The 16,077-nt window shown below is 43.2% G+C and overlaps 1 protein-coding gene across 1 annotated transcript; it reads right to left on the bottom strand.

The window, feature by feature from the left end:
* Positions 1 to 1,211: 1,211 nt before the first annotated feature.
* LOC149280188 (catalase-like) lies at positions 1,212 to 15,085 on the bottom strand. The gene is made up of 13 exons (XM_089500756.1): positions 15,050 to 15,085; positions 12,965 to 13,136; positions 12,667 to 12,777; positions 11,918 to 12,048; positions 11,231 to 11,335; positions 10,137 to 10,262; positions 9,378 to 9,569; positions 7,670 to 7,822; positions 7,165 to 7,303; positions 5,446 to 5,576; positions 3,290 to 3,397; positions 3,069 to 3,155; positions 1,212 to 1,259 (listed from the first exon to the last, which is right to left on the bottom strand). Exons 1-13 carry the CDS (start codon positions 15,083 to 15,085, stop codon positions 1,212 to 1,214), a joined length of 1,539 nt encoding a protein of 512 aa, XP_089356882.1.
* Between the last annotated feature and the right edge of the window lie 992 nt (positions 15,086 to 16,077).

Here is a 16,077-nt window from a genome sequence, read left to right on the forward strand (position 1 = left end):
ATAAAGGGCCATTGGAACACAGGAGTGATGGGAGTGATAAAGGGCCATTGGAACCCAGGAGTGATGGGAGTGATAAAGGGCCATTGGAACACAGGAGTGATGGGAGTGATAAAGGGCTATTAGAACCCAGGAGTGATGGGAGTGATAAAGGGCCATTGGAACACAGGAGTGATGGGAGTGATAAAGGGCCATTGGAACACAGGAGTGATGGGAGTGATAAAGAGCCATTGGAACACAGGAGTGATGGGAGTGATAAAGGGCCTCTGTACGCCTATGAAGAAATTCCATTAAGAATCAGCTGTTTCCAGCTACAATAATTATTTATAACATTAACCCCGTCTGCGCTGGATTTCTCATCCATTTCATGTTATTTTAATAGACAAAATGTGCTTTACTTTCAAAAACAAGGACATTTCTACATGACCCCAAACTTTTGAACAGTAGTGTATCTGAATAGAAGTATACCCAGGGCCGGCTCTTGGCTTTAAGGCCACAAGGTGGGAATAGTTATAAGAGAAATCGAGGAGTGCAGTACATATGGGTATAAGCAGTCAAGACTCATATAATTCAAAGTGTAAAAATAATATAGAGTGTAATATCCGGGTATTTAGGAATATTATGTATTCTATGAGAATATTAAAATGAAAGCTTTATAAAAGATACGCAGCCGGCAAAATATAAAATTTGTACGAATCCCAATGCATAAGCCTGACGTAAGCTAAAAAAATACTGCATGTATTTCTAACAAATAGAAACTAAGGGAATATTCTTCTGAAAATGAACATTTTTTGTTCCCAAAATACACATAATCAGGCAAAACAAAACATACACATAACCACATTGTAACATACATAGTATTTGTGTTATGAACACTACACGTATAGAATTGTGACACAGTTGTGCGATTTCTGACAGCATTCACTTTATGAAATCTTTCTGGCTTTTGGGGGCTCCGCCGCCAGACCCCCTAAAACTCTCCCTGAAACCCATTCTCCAAACTTGGGACCCCTGTGAACGGGATTCTTCAGCAACACCAATGAATGCAGTTTACAGGACGGTTGGCTTGGATTAAGCGCTTGTTTCCAAAAACAGTTTGCCCAAAACAGGCAAAAAAAAAGCAGTCGCAGGACTAAAATCGCAGGAAATGCAGTTAAAGGAGGATGGGATCCGCCAGACATCGAGATCCCCCATAGCTGCGCAGGTCCAACACCCTACTGCGCGTTCTTTTCGTCTCTTCTAACGTAACAATGCAGCGGTTTCTAAATAAATATAAAAAAAGGACAAAATTAATAAACTCCAACAAAGAAAAATACATAAACAGACGTACCGTCTTCTAATACAGAACATTATTCTGCGTTCTAATTTTAATTCTATTCTGTGTGGGGATTTTTTTCTTTGATCTTTTTTTTAGGCTGAAGTTTAAAACAAACATAACAGGTTATAAGATGAATTGTTAGGAAATCATTAACATGTCTTTGTTGGCTTCAAAGGAGTCCAAGTACATTTTTAAAATAAGAACCGTAAGGCCCCACATGGTGGGGCATGGTGAGTAAGGTGAAGCCACACACGGCGGGGAGTAGTGAGTAAGGTGAAGCCACACACGGCGGGGAGTAGTGAGTAAGGTGAAGCCACACATGGTGGGGAGTTGTGAGTAAGGTGAAGCCACACATGGTGGAGAGTGGTAAGTAAGGTGAAGCCACACATGGTGGAGAGTGGTGAGTAAGGTGAAGCCACACATGGTGGTGAGTAAGGTGAAGCCACACATGGTAGAGAGTGGTGAGTAAGGTGAAGTCACACATGGTAGAGAGTGGTGAGTAAGGTGAAGTCACACATGGCGGGGAGTGGTGAGTAAGGTGAAGCCACGCATGGTGGAGAGTGGTGAGTAAGGTGAAGCCACCGATCCCCTCTACCTGGTTATATGGAAGGGAAAGGCAGGCTTTCAATGGCTGTTATGTTTTTTTAGGGGGCTCTTGTTGTGTGTAATGTCCTTCGATCTTCGGAAACATGTGGCTTTGTTACTTTGACCCTGTGACAGGGCCAGGCTAGCTGGCTCATATGTCATATGAAGTTTAGCCGGGTCACGGAGCGCTTTTGTGTCCGGTTCTGTATACCGTGACCCGGTAATATATTATATTGTGTTTATTGTGTAACCGGCCCAGAGACTGATGTGGATTCAGCCCCAGCCTTCAAAGAGACGATCCTATAATCTGGCTGGGGCTCTTAATCAACCAGCACAGCCCTGTCTGCCCAGACGGCCCCCGCACTACAGGGGGGATAACACAGGTGGGGGAACCCATTGTATTCTGTAATCCCCTCACCTGATACATCCCCTGTATACTGACGGGATTTGTGATGGGATGTGGCTGATGGGATTGGGGGTTGGGTTCGGTACACATTGCATTGAGGTTGTATATAAGTTCTGTGTGTTTGTAATAAAGAGAGTTCTTCTTGGTTTACTACGAATGGTGGTCTGGATGATCCGTGGATAGCTGAGTGCGATCCGTATGAGGGACTGACTGGTGATTCCTCAGCCCTCAAACAGGGGGACCCAGCCTTGGGTACGGTGACCCTGTAACAGACCCATAGTCCATCGACCCAGTTTGGATTTGGTCCTCTGACCATATGTCTCTGGCTGAAAGGGTGAGTAGAATTTCTCCTCAAGTCCATAGGTATAGCCCATGGTATACTGACCATTTTCAGTGCCAGATATACTGTCCATGTACCCTTAGGCACAAGACCGGCCCTCTGGGCAGGAAAGGTTGCAGACATTAATGAGCTCCATCGTATGGGATGTTGGCAATAAAAGGTATTAGCAAAACAAAACACATAGAAAGTGGGTGGAGATTTTTTGAAATGGGCATGGCTTTGTGGGTGTGGCTATTATCAAGCCCCACCCAGTTCCCCTAAAAATTGGATAACCTTTCACCTATGAGGAAGCGTGGCACTGAGGTTTTTCTTTTCTTCCCCGTGTTAAATTTAGCCCTTAGTTTACTGTTCCTTAAATTTGCCATTTTTTTTTTGTAAATGTGGAATTCGTTAAATGGTCCTTTTTGGAAGGTTATCTGTACCTTATCTCCTTCTGCAGCATTATATTTATCCAGCAGAGTCTGGATCCTCGCGCCATAATCCCGATGAACGTCACTGAAGTTTTTCACCTGGGAAAGAACCCAAAACACATTCTAATTATCCTGTTTTCAGTTATTATCTTAAAAAAGGCACATAAGTAAATCGGAGAGTTTTCACTACAAGTATTCATCGATGATGTAATAACACACAAGATATCACTCACGGCTCTCTGCTGGATGAAGATTTGAGCGTCTTTTAGGTGCTTGGCGATGTTCTCACACAGTCTCTGCCTCTCGCACTCGGACAGGGTTTTGGTGTAGAATGCTCTCACCTGAAGTGACATCATTTATGGATAAAAATCAACCAAAACCAGAACATTTAAAAATAGTATATATTGCGCTTTTTTTCCCCCAGTTGTAGTTTTTGCCCTGTAATATAATGTTTTCATGCAGCTGCATATCAGCCGTTTGTATGATTCTCGTTCTGTTATCTGAGCCCCGATCTACTAAACCCCCCGACTCCTTATCATACTGCCTGTGGGGAACAATAGAATGGCTCAGTCTTAGAATTGACTTAGAATAGACTTCATTAGCATTGCCATAAAGCATCAGCTCAGTGTGGTGTATGAGCCGGAAAGCCACCCAAAATATCACATGACTGACAGCAACGGCGGCTCCAGATCTGGAGATAAAGTGAGTTTATTGGAACAAAATGAGATAAAACTTGGGGGGGTTATATTACTGTATACAGCGCTGGGGGGTTATATTACTGTATACAGCGCTGGGGGGTTATATTACTGTATACAGCGCTGGGGGTTATATTACTGTATACAGCGCTGGGGGGTTATATTACTGTATACAGCGCTGGGGGTTATATTACTGTATACAGCCCTGGGGGTTATATTACTGTATACAGCGCTGGGGGGTTATATTACTGTATACAGTGCTGGGGGGTTATATTACTGTATACAGTGCTGGGGGTTATATTACTGTATACAGCCCTGGGGGTTATATTACTGTATACAGCGCTGGGGGGTTATATTACTGTATACAGTGCTGGGGGGTTATATTACTGTATACAGCGCTGGGGGGTTATATTACTGTATACAGCGCTGGGTTTATATTACTGTATACAGCACTGGGGGTTATATTACTGTATACAGCGCTGGGGGGTTATATTACTGTATACAGCGCTGGGGGGTTATATTACTGTATACAGCGCTGGGGGTTACATTACTGTATACAGCGGTAGGGAGGTTATTACTGTATACAGCGCTGGGGGTTATATTACTGTATACAGCGCTGGGGGGTTATATTACTGTATACAGCGCTGGGGGGTTATATTACTGTATACAGCGCTGGGGGTTATATTACTGTATACAGCGCTGGGGGGTTATATTACTGTATACAGCGCTGGGGGTTATATTACTGTATACAGCGCTGGGGGGTTATATTACTGTATACAGTGCTGGGGGGTTATATTACTGTATACAGCGCTGGGGGGTTATATTACTGTATACAGCGCTGGGTTTATATTACTGTATACAGCACTGGGGGTTATATTACTGTATACAGCGCTGGGGGGTTATATTACTGTATACAGCGCTGGGGGGTTATATTACTGTATACAGCGCTGGGGGTTACATTACTGTATACAGCGGTAGGGAGGTTATTACTGTATACAGCGCTGGGGGTTATATTACTGTATACAGCGCTGGGGGGTTATATTACTGTATACAGCGCTGGGGGGTTATATTACTGTATACAGCGCTGGGGGTTATATTACTGTATACAGCGCTGGGGGGTTATATTACTGTATACAGCGCTGGGGGTTATATTACTGTATACAGCGCTGGGGGGTTATATTACTGTATACAGCGCTGGGGGCTACATTACTGTATACAGCGCTGGGGGTTATATTACTGTATACAGCGCTGGGGTTATATTACTGTATACAGTGCTTGGGGGGTTATTACTGTATACAGCGCTGGGGGGTTATATTACTGTATACAGCGCTGGGGGGTTATATTACTGTATACAGCGCTGGGGGTTATATTACTGTATACAGCGCTGGGGGGTTATATTACTGTATACAGCGCTGGGGGTTATATTACTGTATACAGCGCTGGGGGGTTATATTACTGTATACAGCGCTGGGGGCTACATTACTGTATACAGCGCTGGGGGTTATATTACTGTATACAGCGCTGGGGTTATATTACTGTATACAGTGCTTGGGGGGTTATTACTGTATACAGTGCTGGGGGGGTTATTACTGTATACAGCGCCAGGGGGTTATTACTGTATACAGTGTATGCCATTCAGTCCATTCTAAACCCAATCTCACAGTGCGTTCACCAAGCGGCTGGGACCCCCCTACCTGCGAGACGTCGTCTTCATCGTCCGTGTTGTGTCTGTCAACGTCTCCTGAGGCAGGGAAACAGGTTTCCTTGTGCTTGGGTTGATCTCGGGGACACACGAAGCTGTTTGGATAATAATTCGGCATGTTGCCTAAATAAAGAAAAATTACGTTCATGGAACTCAATAAAAACTCTCAATAAAGCCGCTAGATTGTCATAAGATTGATCCGTGTCCTCATAGCAACTGTCCCCAGCAAAGGGGTTTATTCACTAAAAGGCAAATTTGCAGCAGAGTTTTCGCTTTAACGACAGACTTCTCCAGCAACAAGGGCTGGACTGGCCCTGTATAATGTATAATTCAATGGGTGAGGAGGCTTTGAAGTCACATTGCTGATTTAACTAAACATTATACAGGGTCAGCCAAGATCTTTCTACGGCAGAAGCTCATTGAGGTTGAACTTTCATAGAATGAAGTCAAGGATCTGGAACTCAACTCGTAAACTCTCCTGTCAACTCCCCCTTTAGTGAATAAACCCCAAAGACCCCAAGACACAACGGTCCAGCAGGTCCGTGTGGAGATGCAAGAACCCTGAAGAATCAGAGAGCCTCCTAGATCTCCATAAATATATTGGGGCTTCCGACATGAAACATATCTGATAAATATGGAAGTTCTAAAGAGTCTTCTGCTGAATTGTGTTAGTAAATTGACCCCATAGCAAGGTTTCGTGACAACTCTTTGCAAACCGTGCTCTGTGCCGACCAAGAAGAAGGTTGACCAAGGATGAAGACCTGGTGGGGCACAAAACGAATACTTCTCCCGATTCAACAAAGAACATCGGAGTTCTGGTTTTTTTTTTACAGAAGGAAGGTATTTGGTGACATCTCAGAGCGTGTTAGGAATTGGCAGGAGCTTCTGACATGTGATGGTCAAGCGACGCTCTTCTTGTAGCCCATAACCTGACCCGAGGAAAGGAGAACAATGCCGCGTGATCGTGTTTTCGGAACGCCGAGGAGTCTTGTGAGAATTATTCATCATGTAAAAGTAGGTTAGAGAAACTGTAAGGAACGAAGACCCCGGCCCAGGAAAATGTATATTTAAGAGAAACCTGCTACATTTTCTGAGACTGCAGATGGTTTCCAACGTCAAACCTGGTATTAAACCCCTGGACGCGATGGCTTTAAATCACACGAGGTCAAGAAATTCCAACATTACTTCTGGCTGATCTGAGCACAGGTTACTGTAGCAAAGGGCAACCTCTTTTGCCCAACAGGACAGGTCTACCTTGAACCCTAAAAGTCTGGGGTGAAGTCAACGGCCAAGTGTTATTTTAGCGCAATATCCAGTCCTGTCCACAAACCTTATTGGGAAGTTGTTTAAAGTCCATATGACCAATGGAACAGACATTTAAATAGTTTTTTTTTTATTTAAATACTAATAATTGTATGAAATCTAATAAATAGTATTTCAATTAAAACTAAATAAATAAATAGTTAAAGGAGTTTAACAGAGTACAGGAGGGAAGTTTATTTCAAGGGAGGAGAAACGTTAGAACGAGAGACCAGAATCTAACACCAGAGGGTCAGAGGCTTCGATGGAAGGACTTTTACTTTAATGAGAGGGTGGTAGATAAATGGAACAGCCTCCCAGCCTATGAGTCATGACAGGTCCTGCAGACACACAAAGTGTATTCTTTCGCAAAGTAACATGAGACAGCAATCATTGATCCGTGAATACTTACTGGGCATATGAAACATGCACATGGGGCCATCCTGCTGGTAATTGGCTACCCTTGTGCCCCGCGGGGAGTTGACGGGGATTTGTAGATAATTGGGACCCAGGCGGTGTCTGTGTGTGTCTGGATATGAGAAGAGGCGGCCCTGGAACGGAGCACATAAACCGTCACAAGTAAAAACACCGCTTAGTGGACATTGCCCTAAATAACTGCCAAGCAGTGCTGACCCAATGCCACCGAGAGGTTTCCTGGGGATTGTGGGAGTTGTAGTTTATATAATAGCCCATTAAATCATATTTAATCATTGGAATCAAATGGGATATGAACTCTACTTATTTAACTTAAAGTTGCAGTGAATACAGAAATAATATCTATCACCCCTTATCATTAATATTATAATTATTATTATTATTGAGTTATATAGCACCATCATATTCCGCGGCGCTGTACAAAGGGCCGAGTTGAATGATGGGATGTGATGTAGGGTTTGATTGCTGCCCACTGCCCTCACCTGCAGCATTTTATCCGGACTGGGTTCTATCCCGGGGGGCATGTTACTCGGGTCGAACGCCAGCTGCTCCACTTCGGCAAAGTAGTTCTCTGGGTTCCTGTTCAACACCATCTTCCCCACGGGAATCAGCGGGTATTCTCCATGAGGCCAGACCTGAGGACCATCGATGAACATAATTCGAAAATCCAGGAAAACAAAATATTTTCTTAAAAAAAGAGAAAAGCTAAATAATCTGCCACACTTGTTGCGCCATTCACATAAGACCTATAAACATGGGTGGGCTGGCAAAGGGGTGCAGGGTATTTGCCCAATGGGCTTCTGTTTTTGAAGTCACAGGGATTTATTTTTTTCTGCAGCACTTACACCATGCCTGGGTCCTTTCTGTGCTCATTTTATGGGACACCCTATTATTCGTAGAGCATTTTTGGACAGAACAGGACCCTATGTATGCTGGTTCCTAAATATGTTCTGATGTGCCGTGTTAATAGCCCACCTGGATTGATTGACCCCTGAGCTAGCTCTTCAGGCTGCATATAATCTATACTGGCCTGGGGGTTTTATATATGGAAGCCCCCCCCAGAAAAATGCCTTATATATATATATACATACAAGTGCTATTCGTATAACTATATCTCAACCTTACTGCCATGTATATAACTTTATGTGGGTTATACCCCCATTTGAAGGCTGTACATATGGTTGTAGGCGAGCTATACTGCCCTATATACTGTATGACACAAAGGAGAGTCATTAATGACATCATTAGTTCATTGACTGTTAATTGCTGTAATTTAATCTCTGTTTCAGTTGGCCAGACAGGTTACGCCCTGCTATCCCCGCCAGCCTGTCTGCTGTTACCCAGATGATAAAGTCTCCCGGAGAACATCATTTTGAGACAGTTCATTTAAAAATCTATCCTTTCTGTCGCTTGTCATTTTCGATATGTAGCCTTTTGTTGAATTGTAGAACATATAAAAGTCACGTAACATGTTAGCCTCCCCTCTAACAATAAATTAAGGGGTACTTTGATCGTTAAAGGGGCACATTAAAACAATGCCTTATTGGCCTGCTGTAATAGAGAATGAAGGTGTAGGGCGATGACATCATAACTTAATATTCTAATTCTATTCCATGCTAATCCACACAATGAGTGACACAAATAATTGTTTTCATGGACGTCAGACTAATAATAGGAATAATCCTTCGCCAGGTGTGTAGCAAACACCTTGGGGCAAGATCCGGCAAGTTCCGCCTTCTTAAGTGTTATTTTTCAATTGCTTTCAACCTATTTTTCATCCAAGGGATGTTTAGGAGCGCTTTAGTGCCTCTAAATTAGCAAAAGCTTTCATTAATTAACATCAATTATTTAACATCAATTAAAATAAATAAAATTCAGTCAACCCGCACACTCTTTTAATTAATAACAATATATATATATTTTCCCCACTATTTTAATTATTTTATGCTCTTACAAACGATGAGGTCACCATTTGATAGAAAAAAAAAAACATGGACCCCCCCCCAACTTTTTAAAAACCTCTATGAAATTATTTACCAAATTAGATCCAATTCTCAAACTATTTGTAAAAAAAACCAAAAAAAAACGTTTTCCCAACTATCTGATTCAGGTTAATGCTCTAATTATGTGACCTCATTGCTACCTCGAAATGTGCTTTTCTGGCTTTAGAGGCGATATCCCTTCACTCACCTTGGTGAGGTCGAAAGGGTTGAAGGGGCTCTTCTCGGCTTGTTCAAACGTCATGACTTGAATGTAAAAGGTCCAAGACGGAAAGTTCTTGTTAGCGATGGCGCAGAAGAGGTCTCGGATGCCGTAGTCGGGATCGCTCACCACTAGGCGATCAGCTTCTTCTACGGTTAAGTTCTTGATGCCCTGATCGGTCTTCAAAGAAAGGTTGGAGAAAAAGATCATGGATCAAACATCTTACGTAACATTGTCCACCTCTCTCTCTCTTCTTTTAAGGGTCAAGGAAACACATGCAAGATGGGAAGGTATTTGATCAGAAGGGTTGGGTATCAAGTAAGTTCACCCAGCCTCCCAGCGGAAGAGACCAACGACGGATTAAGGTCTAAGACGAGACCCACGACCAACAACGACCGACAACGGGCGACTAGACGGGGCAGAATGGGTCTATCACTTATTAGATATTACATTTTCTTTTTTTTTTTTTAACAAAAATAATGATAGTAAATATCATTGAAACCTTTCCAAATCTTAGTTTTGTTATTGCGCTCATCTTAAACGGTGATTATGCGGAGAGAGAAAAAAAAGAAGCAAGAGGAGAAAGGAGGGAGAGGAGACAAGTAGAGGCAAACTTTGATGGTGAATAAGTAAGCGCTGTCGGAACATGTTGTGTTCCCCGTATAATTAATCTGATTAAATCACGCATATATCTTTTTATTTAAACTCCCCTCTAGACGGGTGTTTTCCAGCTCCCGGCCCTCATACCTTGTAATGAAATTTGCAGTACACCGCCTTCCCTTCGGCGTTCACCAGTTTGAAGGTGTGAGACCCGTATCCGTTCATGTGCCTGTGTCCGTCCGGGATGCCACGGTCGGTAAACAGGAAGGTTACCTGCGAGAAATATAAACAATTATATAAATTCCCTTCGCCTTATATTATAATATAAACCACAAAATGTATGATGACATCATACATCCAATCATTGACGTGTCTTCTTCTGGGTGATCCGTGTGTGTTCTGAGTATTTTTTGGCCATTTGTATGCCCCTCGTCCTTATGATGAAGACCTTCTACGTAGAGTCTCCTTTCCATCTTAATACTGCTAGTGTACGTACGGCATTCTTTACAGTGAGGGCAATAAAGGTATGGAATTCGCTGCCAAGAGATGCCTTCAAAAAGAGTCTGGATATTTTGGGGTTTTTTTCTTAGGGAAGCAGAACATACCGGGCTATAAATGATAGAATAAACATTAATATTTAGGAGCTTCTTGATCCAAGGAGAAATCTGATTGGCTTTTGGAGTCAAGAAGGAATTTTGCCCCCTGGGTGGCAAAATCCCTAAAAAATAGCTTCATTGGGTTGTTTTTTTGCCCTCTTTCGGATCAAAGGCAGGAAGGATCGGTAGACGGGTGGAACTTGATGGACTTAGGTCTTTTTTCAACCTAAATAAGTACGTTCCTATGATAAAGCAGGGGTAGCCAGGGGTACCTGCCATCACTGGCTGCATTACTGGAGAGGGATTATGGGAATTGTAGTCGTTTAAATATCTAGCACAATATGCTTTTTTATAAAATTATTATCATGGGTGAAGCTCTGGAGAATAAAGTGAGTTTTTTTTTCCCTGGCAGAGGTCTGCGAGTGATAAACGCTCTCTCCTGGGTGTGGGTAATAATCGCGATATCTCTCTCTCTCTTCTGCTAGGCCGTGTCCTTAAATGTGTCAATCATTCGTTTTATTAAAGTTACAGGGTTTAGGAGACCTGCCCCAGCGTCGGCGGACAAACTGGTTTTATTATAAACGCGAAAATATTAAAAAATGGTACTTCTAAGAAAGTACAGAGAAAAAGGTTGCGATAACCAACCTGGTGCAGAGACTCTGGCCGCAGGCTCCAGAAATCCCACACCATGTCCGGGTCCTTCAGGTGAGTCTGGGGGTTCCTCTTCTGGCTGTGAATAAAGGATGGAAACTGCAAAAAAAAAAGAATCATTTATTATTACTTAAATATTGAGATCGCCCATAATAATGTTATTCTATAACTTCTGTTTTATTACGATTTCTCTGTTAAATGGTTTTCTTAGTCGGTTGCATCATCAGCTGTTTCGGTGTACATTTCCCACGTAAATGATGATGTCATACCAGCTGTTACTTCTTAGGACCAGTAATTAGTTCTAAAGCAGGGAATGCATTAAAGCGTCGGGAAAAGTGTTGCAGGGTGCTGGGTTGTATGGCCGGTGGCATTAATAGCAGGAAGAGGGAGGTACAGTATTTGGGACAGATCTGAAGATCTTCAAAAGATATAAGTGGTAGATAAGAGGAACAGCCTACCAGCAGAAGTGTTAGAGGCTTATACAGTGAGGGGATTTAAACATGCATGGGATAGACATACTCCTGCTCCTGCATCTAAAATGAGACCAACAACTGGTTGAGGTTTGACTCTTACAGCAGGAGAAACGGGCAACTAGACGGGGGCCGAATGGGGCCGATCTGCCGGCTAGGTTTATGAATTAAAAGATGTAATTTCTGAAAAAGATTTTGTTTTATAACTCACCAGAATCGCGTCTTTGATGAAAAAGATGGGCGTGTTGTTGCCAGTTAAATCCCAGATTCCTTCGTCTGTGTAAAATTTCACCGCAAATCCTCGCGGGTCACGGACGGTGTCGGCCGATCCAGCTTCTCCAGCTGGGGAGGAAAAAGACGGCAGACAGGGATCAGTGTAGAATGAGTGCAGATGGATTTTTATATTAGCGCGGAGGAATTCCAACTAGCTCTAGAATTGCTCCATAGACGGGTAGCAGTCTAGCTCTATGGTGGTAGCCTCTGAACACGTTCTAGGCTCCCTTCTATGATTATTCAGGTGCCTTCAAGTGTCAACTATTCTAGCCCTAAATAATTGTGTGGGGGTTTATTGTGAGTGGCTACAACACCTTTTTTTATGTTAAATAGAGGAATAAGATTTCTTTTAAATTAATATTGATAAAAGTTACATTTTATTCTTTAGCTTTATTTGATTTTCCTCATTAAGTTAGTATCCATCCCTGGCACTTTTATACTTTTTTTTTTTACAGAAATTTTCCATTGGCTGCAGATGGTGGAAAAAAGATTACATTTCTGCCAAAAGGAAATTTCACAAAAATTATAGTTTCCGTCCGGATTTTGCGCAGCAGGTTAACAGACTACGCTTTATGGGGTGAATAGAGTGGCCGAAAAGGTCTTGACGTAGGCAAGTGTCCACTCCACCTCTGCAGGTGCGAGATTTCACCCTCCCACTAGTGTTCCCAGTGGAAGCCGGCCTCTCACCTACGGTGGAGAACCTAACGGCGATGTCTGTTCTCTTTCCAATTTTCTCGAACACTTTCGCTTTTGTGAATCTGGTGATATCGTGAGTGACCTCAAAGTAGCCAAAGGCTCCTGGAAAACACGAGACAAATAATGCACTTAGTAGCCAACGCAGGACGCAGCAAGAAGTGGAGCGAATAGACTAGGAAACCGGTTTCTTTAGGGTCTCGTGGGGCACGTTTTGGATCATGTTGGACCGATGGAGGGATCACCAGCCGCTTAGTCTCTCACCTTAGAGGGAACGCTTTCCACTACCCACCTGCTCCTTTAGCGTGGACAACTCTTTCTGGGATCCTCTCCCTGTCGAAATGAGCCATCTCGTCCGTAAAGACCACATCCTGCATCAGAAGCGGCCCCCGGGGGCCCACAGTCAGGACATTGAGCTTGTCGCCGGTTGGAACGCCAGCTCCTGTGGTCAGGGGGTAGTTGGCCTGGGCAGGTGCAAACGACAATGTAAAGTTGGGATCAAAGTCTGATTATAACGCTGACCAGGGTGTATGTGGCTGGAACAAGCGGACCGGAGGAGTCATGAGAGCGGGTGCTAGTTAATTCGTACCTCCGCCCTTTCTGGTGTTTGCTATTACAGTCCTTCCAGTGGAGAAACTAAATAATTCTGCACTTTGGGCAGGGATCCAAACAGCACCCCACACCCTGCATGAATCGCACCCCGACTCGCTGCCCCTGTAGGGGTGACCACACGGGATGCTTATACATTTCACGTTACTGACCAGCGACGTAAAGCGTTGCCCCGCAGTAAGTGGGGTATATTACAGATTTGATAATTGTGGGTTATGCATGCCACATACTGCAGGGGGCAGCACATGTGTCCTGGGGGAAAAATGGTCACCCTGCTCTGGGGTCTTCCGTAGCCGTGCTATTGCATAGCCATATAATACAAGTGCTTGTGCCATGCCACAAAGTATACCGGTAGGGGCATAATTTCCCTTTAATCTTACCATGCAAGCACATTAGGCCAGCGTCAGCAAGATGCACGGGGTGCGTTGGCAATGCTTAAGTTAAAAACCAAGGATTAGCTGGGCAATCATGGCTTTCTAACTTGGAATGATAGGTGTTGAAGTGCTATAAAGGGCACATACTGTATGTGTAATAAGCGCATGAGACGGTTCTGCTGGGTACTTGCGGAGGTAATAGGAAAATTAGCCTCTTACACAAGTCACTGGGGCAAAACTGCATATTACATGCCCTCGGCACCCTCGGCACCCTCGGAATGACCATGATGGACCTTTTTCTTTACAATGCGTTACATTCTGGGTGTGTTTTCATCATTAAATCCAAGAATGTCGTGGCAGATAAAACCTTGACTGATCTAAAGTATATTCCCGTCCACTTGGTCGCCGACCAAAGAGTTAAAAGAAAGAGCTCCAAATTTTTTTAAACCCTTTGTTGACTTTCAAGGGTTTTATGAACAACGGTGATCCTTGTGCAAACTTTGGAAAACATTCATAAATGAAGTTACTCATAAAAGTTTTTAACCCTAAAAAAAGCCAGGAGATCTGCGATAGGGTTCAGCCAAGGCCTTATCATTCTCTCATTTTGGCACATGTACAGAGAAACATGCTAACACACACGCTCACACATCTTTATGCCTTATCTCCTAGCACAATAATCGCCCTTCAGCCTCCCCGCAGAACCCCTCGCACACTCACACGCCATCGCTTTCTGGATACTTGGCACTCACAGAACTAAGCCGAGTACAGACACGGATCTGTTTTAATGCCACCCCCACCTTTAGTACATACACAGAGCTCACGCCTTGTCTGTGACACTCCCCAGAAAACACAATCATACAACAGCACATGGTAAAATATTTTATATATATATATATGTGTATATATATAGCATAGCCACAATGATACTTTGTATCTTACAGAACAATGCAGAGAAATAATAAACCAGACATTTAAAATACCCGTCTCTAGAGACAGCCCTGGCAGTACTATCCCTGTCGCACACAGATCCATCTGTAACCCATGAAATATCACCCCCAGCAAAGATTTCTACCCCCTGAACCATATAGATTGCTCCTTAATATACCACACATTGCTTGAAGCCCGTATGCTGGGGTTAAAGATACGCCAAAGACCCTCACCTGTCATACATACAGCCGGCACTGCCACCCAACCACCCCATTGTACCCATTTACCCCGGTCTGTTCTAGCAGTGTGTAACGAGACCGAACTTTTTTTTTTGGGGGGGGGGGAACAGTTATTTCCCAATACTCATTTTCCCGCAGGCACATCCGAAAACACCAGGGTACAAAGTACCCTCCACGTAACTTTTCCCCCACCATCTCGACCTGTAGAATGTCCGCTGTTCTTGTTACCTGGAGAGCCGGGCTGGGTACTTTGGACTGGTACATTCTGAGTGTCAGCTCTTGTCTCTAGTCGCTTACTGTCGGATATGAGAACTCCTACGGTGTTTACACATTTTAGTAACCCCAGACCCTCCCACCTTTCTGCAATACACATCTCCCTCCCCTGGAATGCCCTCGCTCTCCTCCCCGTCCCTGCTGGATGTTCTCTTTCCACTGCGGCGTAATAACTACATCCAAACATTAAAGTGATTATTATACACCCCACGGATTCCTCCAACTTATATTTATCAGCTATCAAAATTCTAGGGAGGTTCTGAAGCTGGAAACATGGCAACTTGGTCAAATGTAATATTTAGAACATATTTTCTATAAAGAAAAGGGGGCCGCTGGGCAGCAGCTACGTTCTTCAACCATGGGACCCCCTACCCTCCTATAGGTGCTTATCACATATGGCAAACTGAAAAATGGCATCATAAAAGCCATTAAAACGTACGTGAATACCATGACCATGGATGGAGGGTGGCCCTAAGCTTCTGCAGAAGCTCTTTAAATTATAGTCCACAGACGACTAGATTTATATTTGAAAATGTTTAACTCCTGGATGTCTGAAGTTTGGCCAAATCTGTCTAGCATGCAGAGAAGACCCACCTGTAGGGTGTATTTTTAAATAAGATGATTTTGGGCTCATTTTAAAAGATGGATCTTGTTAAACTCTTCTCTAACAAAAAGGGGAGAAACATAGAATTCTTTAATAATATAATTCACATGATAATTCCTTAAAATCACAGCAATGACTCAAAATCATCACTTCTACCAAAGAAGCTTCCTGAAAACATTATGTCTGTAAGATGAGGACCTACCTTTCCGTAAGCACTAATATGTTTCAGATACATCATTACAAACAGCATATTCAAAGACATTCAGACAAAAAAAAACAAAAAAAAAAAAAAACACATCTCGGGCAAATTGGAATTCCTCCCTTTTTTGCTTTACGTTCGATCCCCATTTTATCCCGTGCTTTTCTAATTAATTTTTCA

Source organism: Sceloporus occidentalis, unplaced genomic scaffold (assembly GCF_023333645.1).
Source record: "Sceloporus occidentalis isolate IW3139 unplaced genomic scaffold, rSceOcc1.0.p SCAF_158, whole genome shotgun sequence".
NCBI lineage: Eukaryota > Metazoa > Chordata > Lepidosauria > Squamata > Phrynosomatidae > Sceloporus > Sceloporus occidentalis.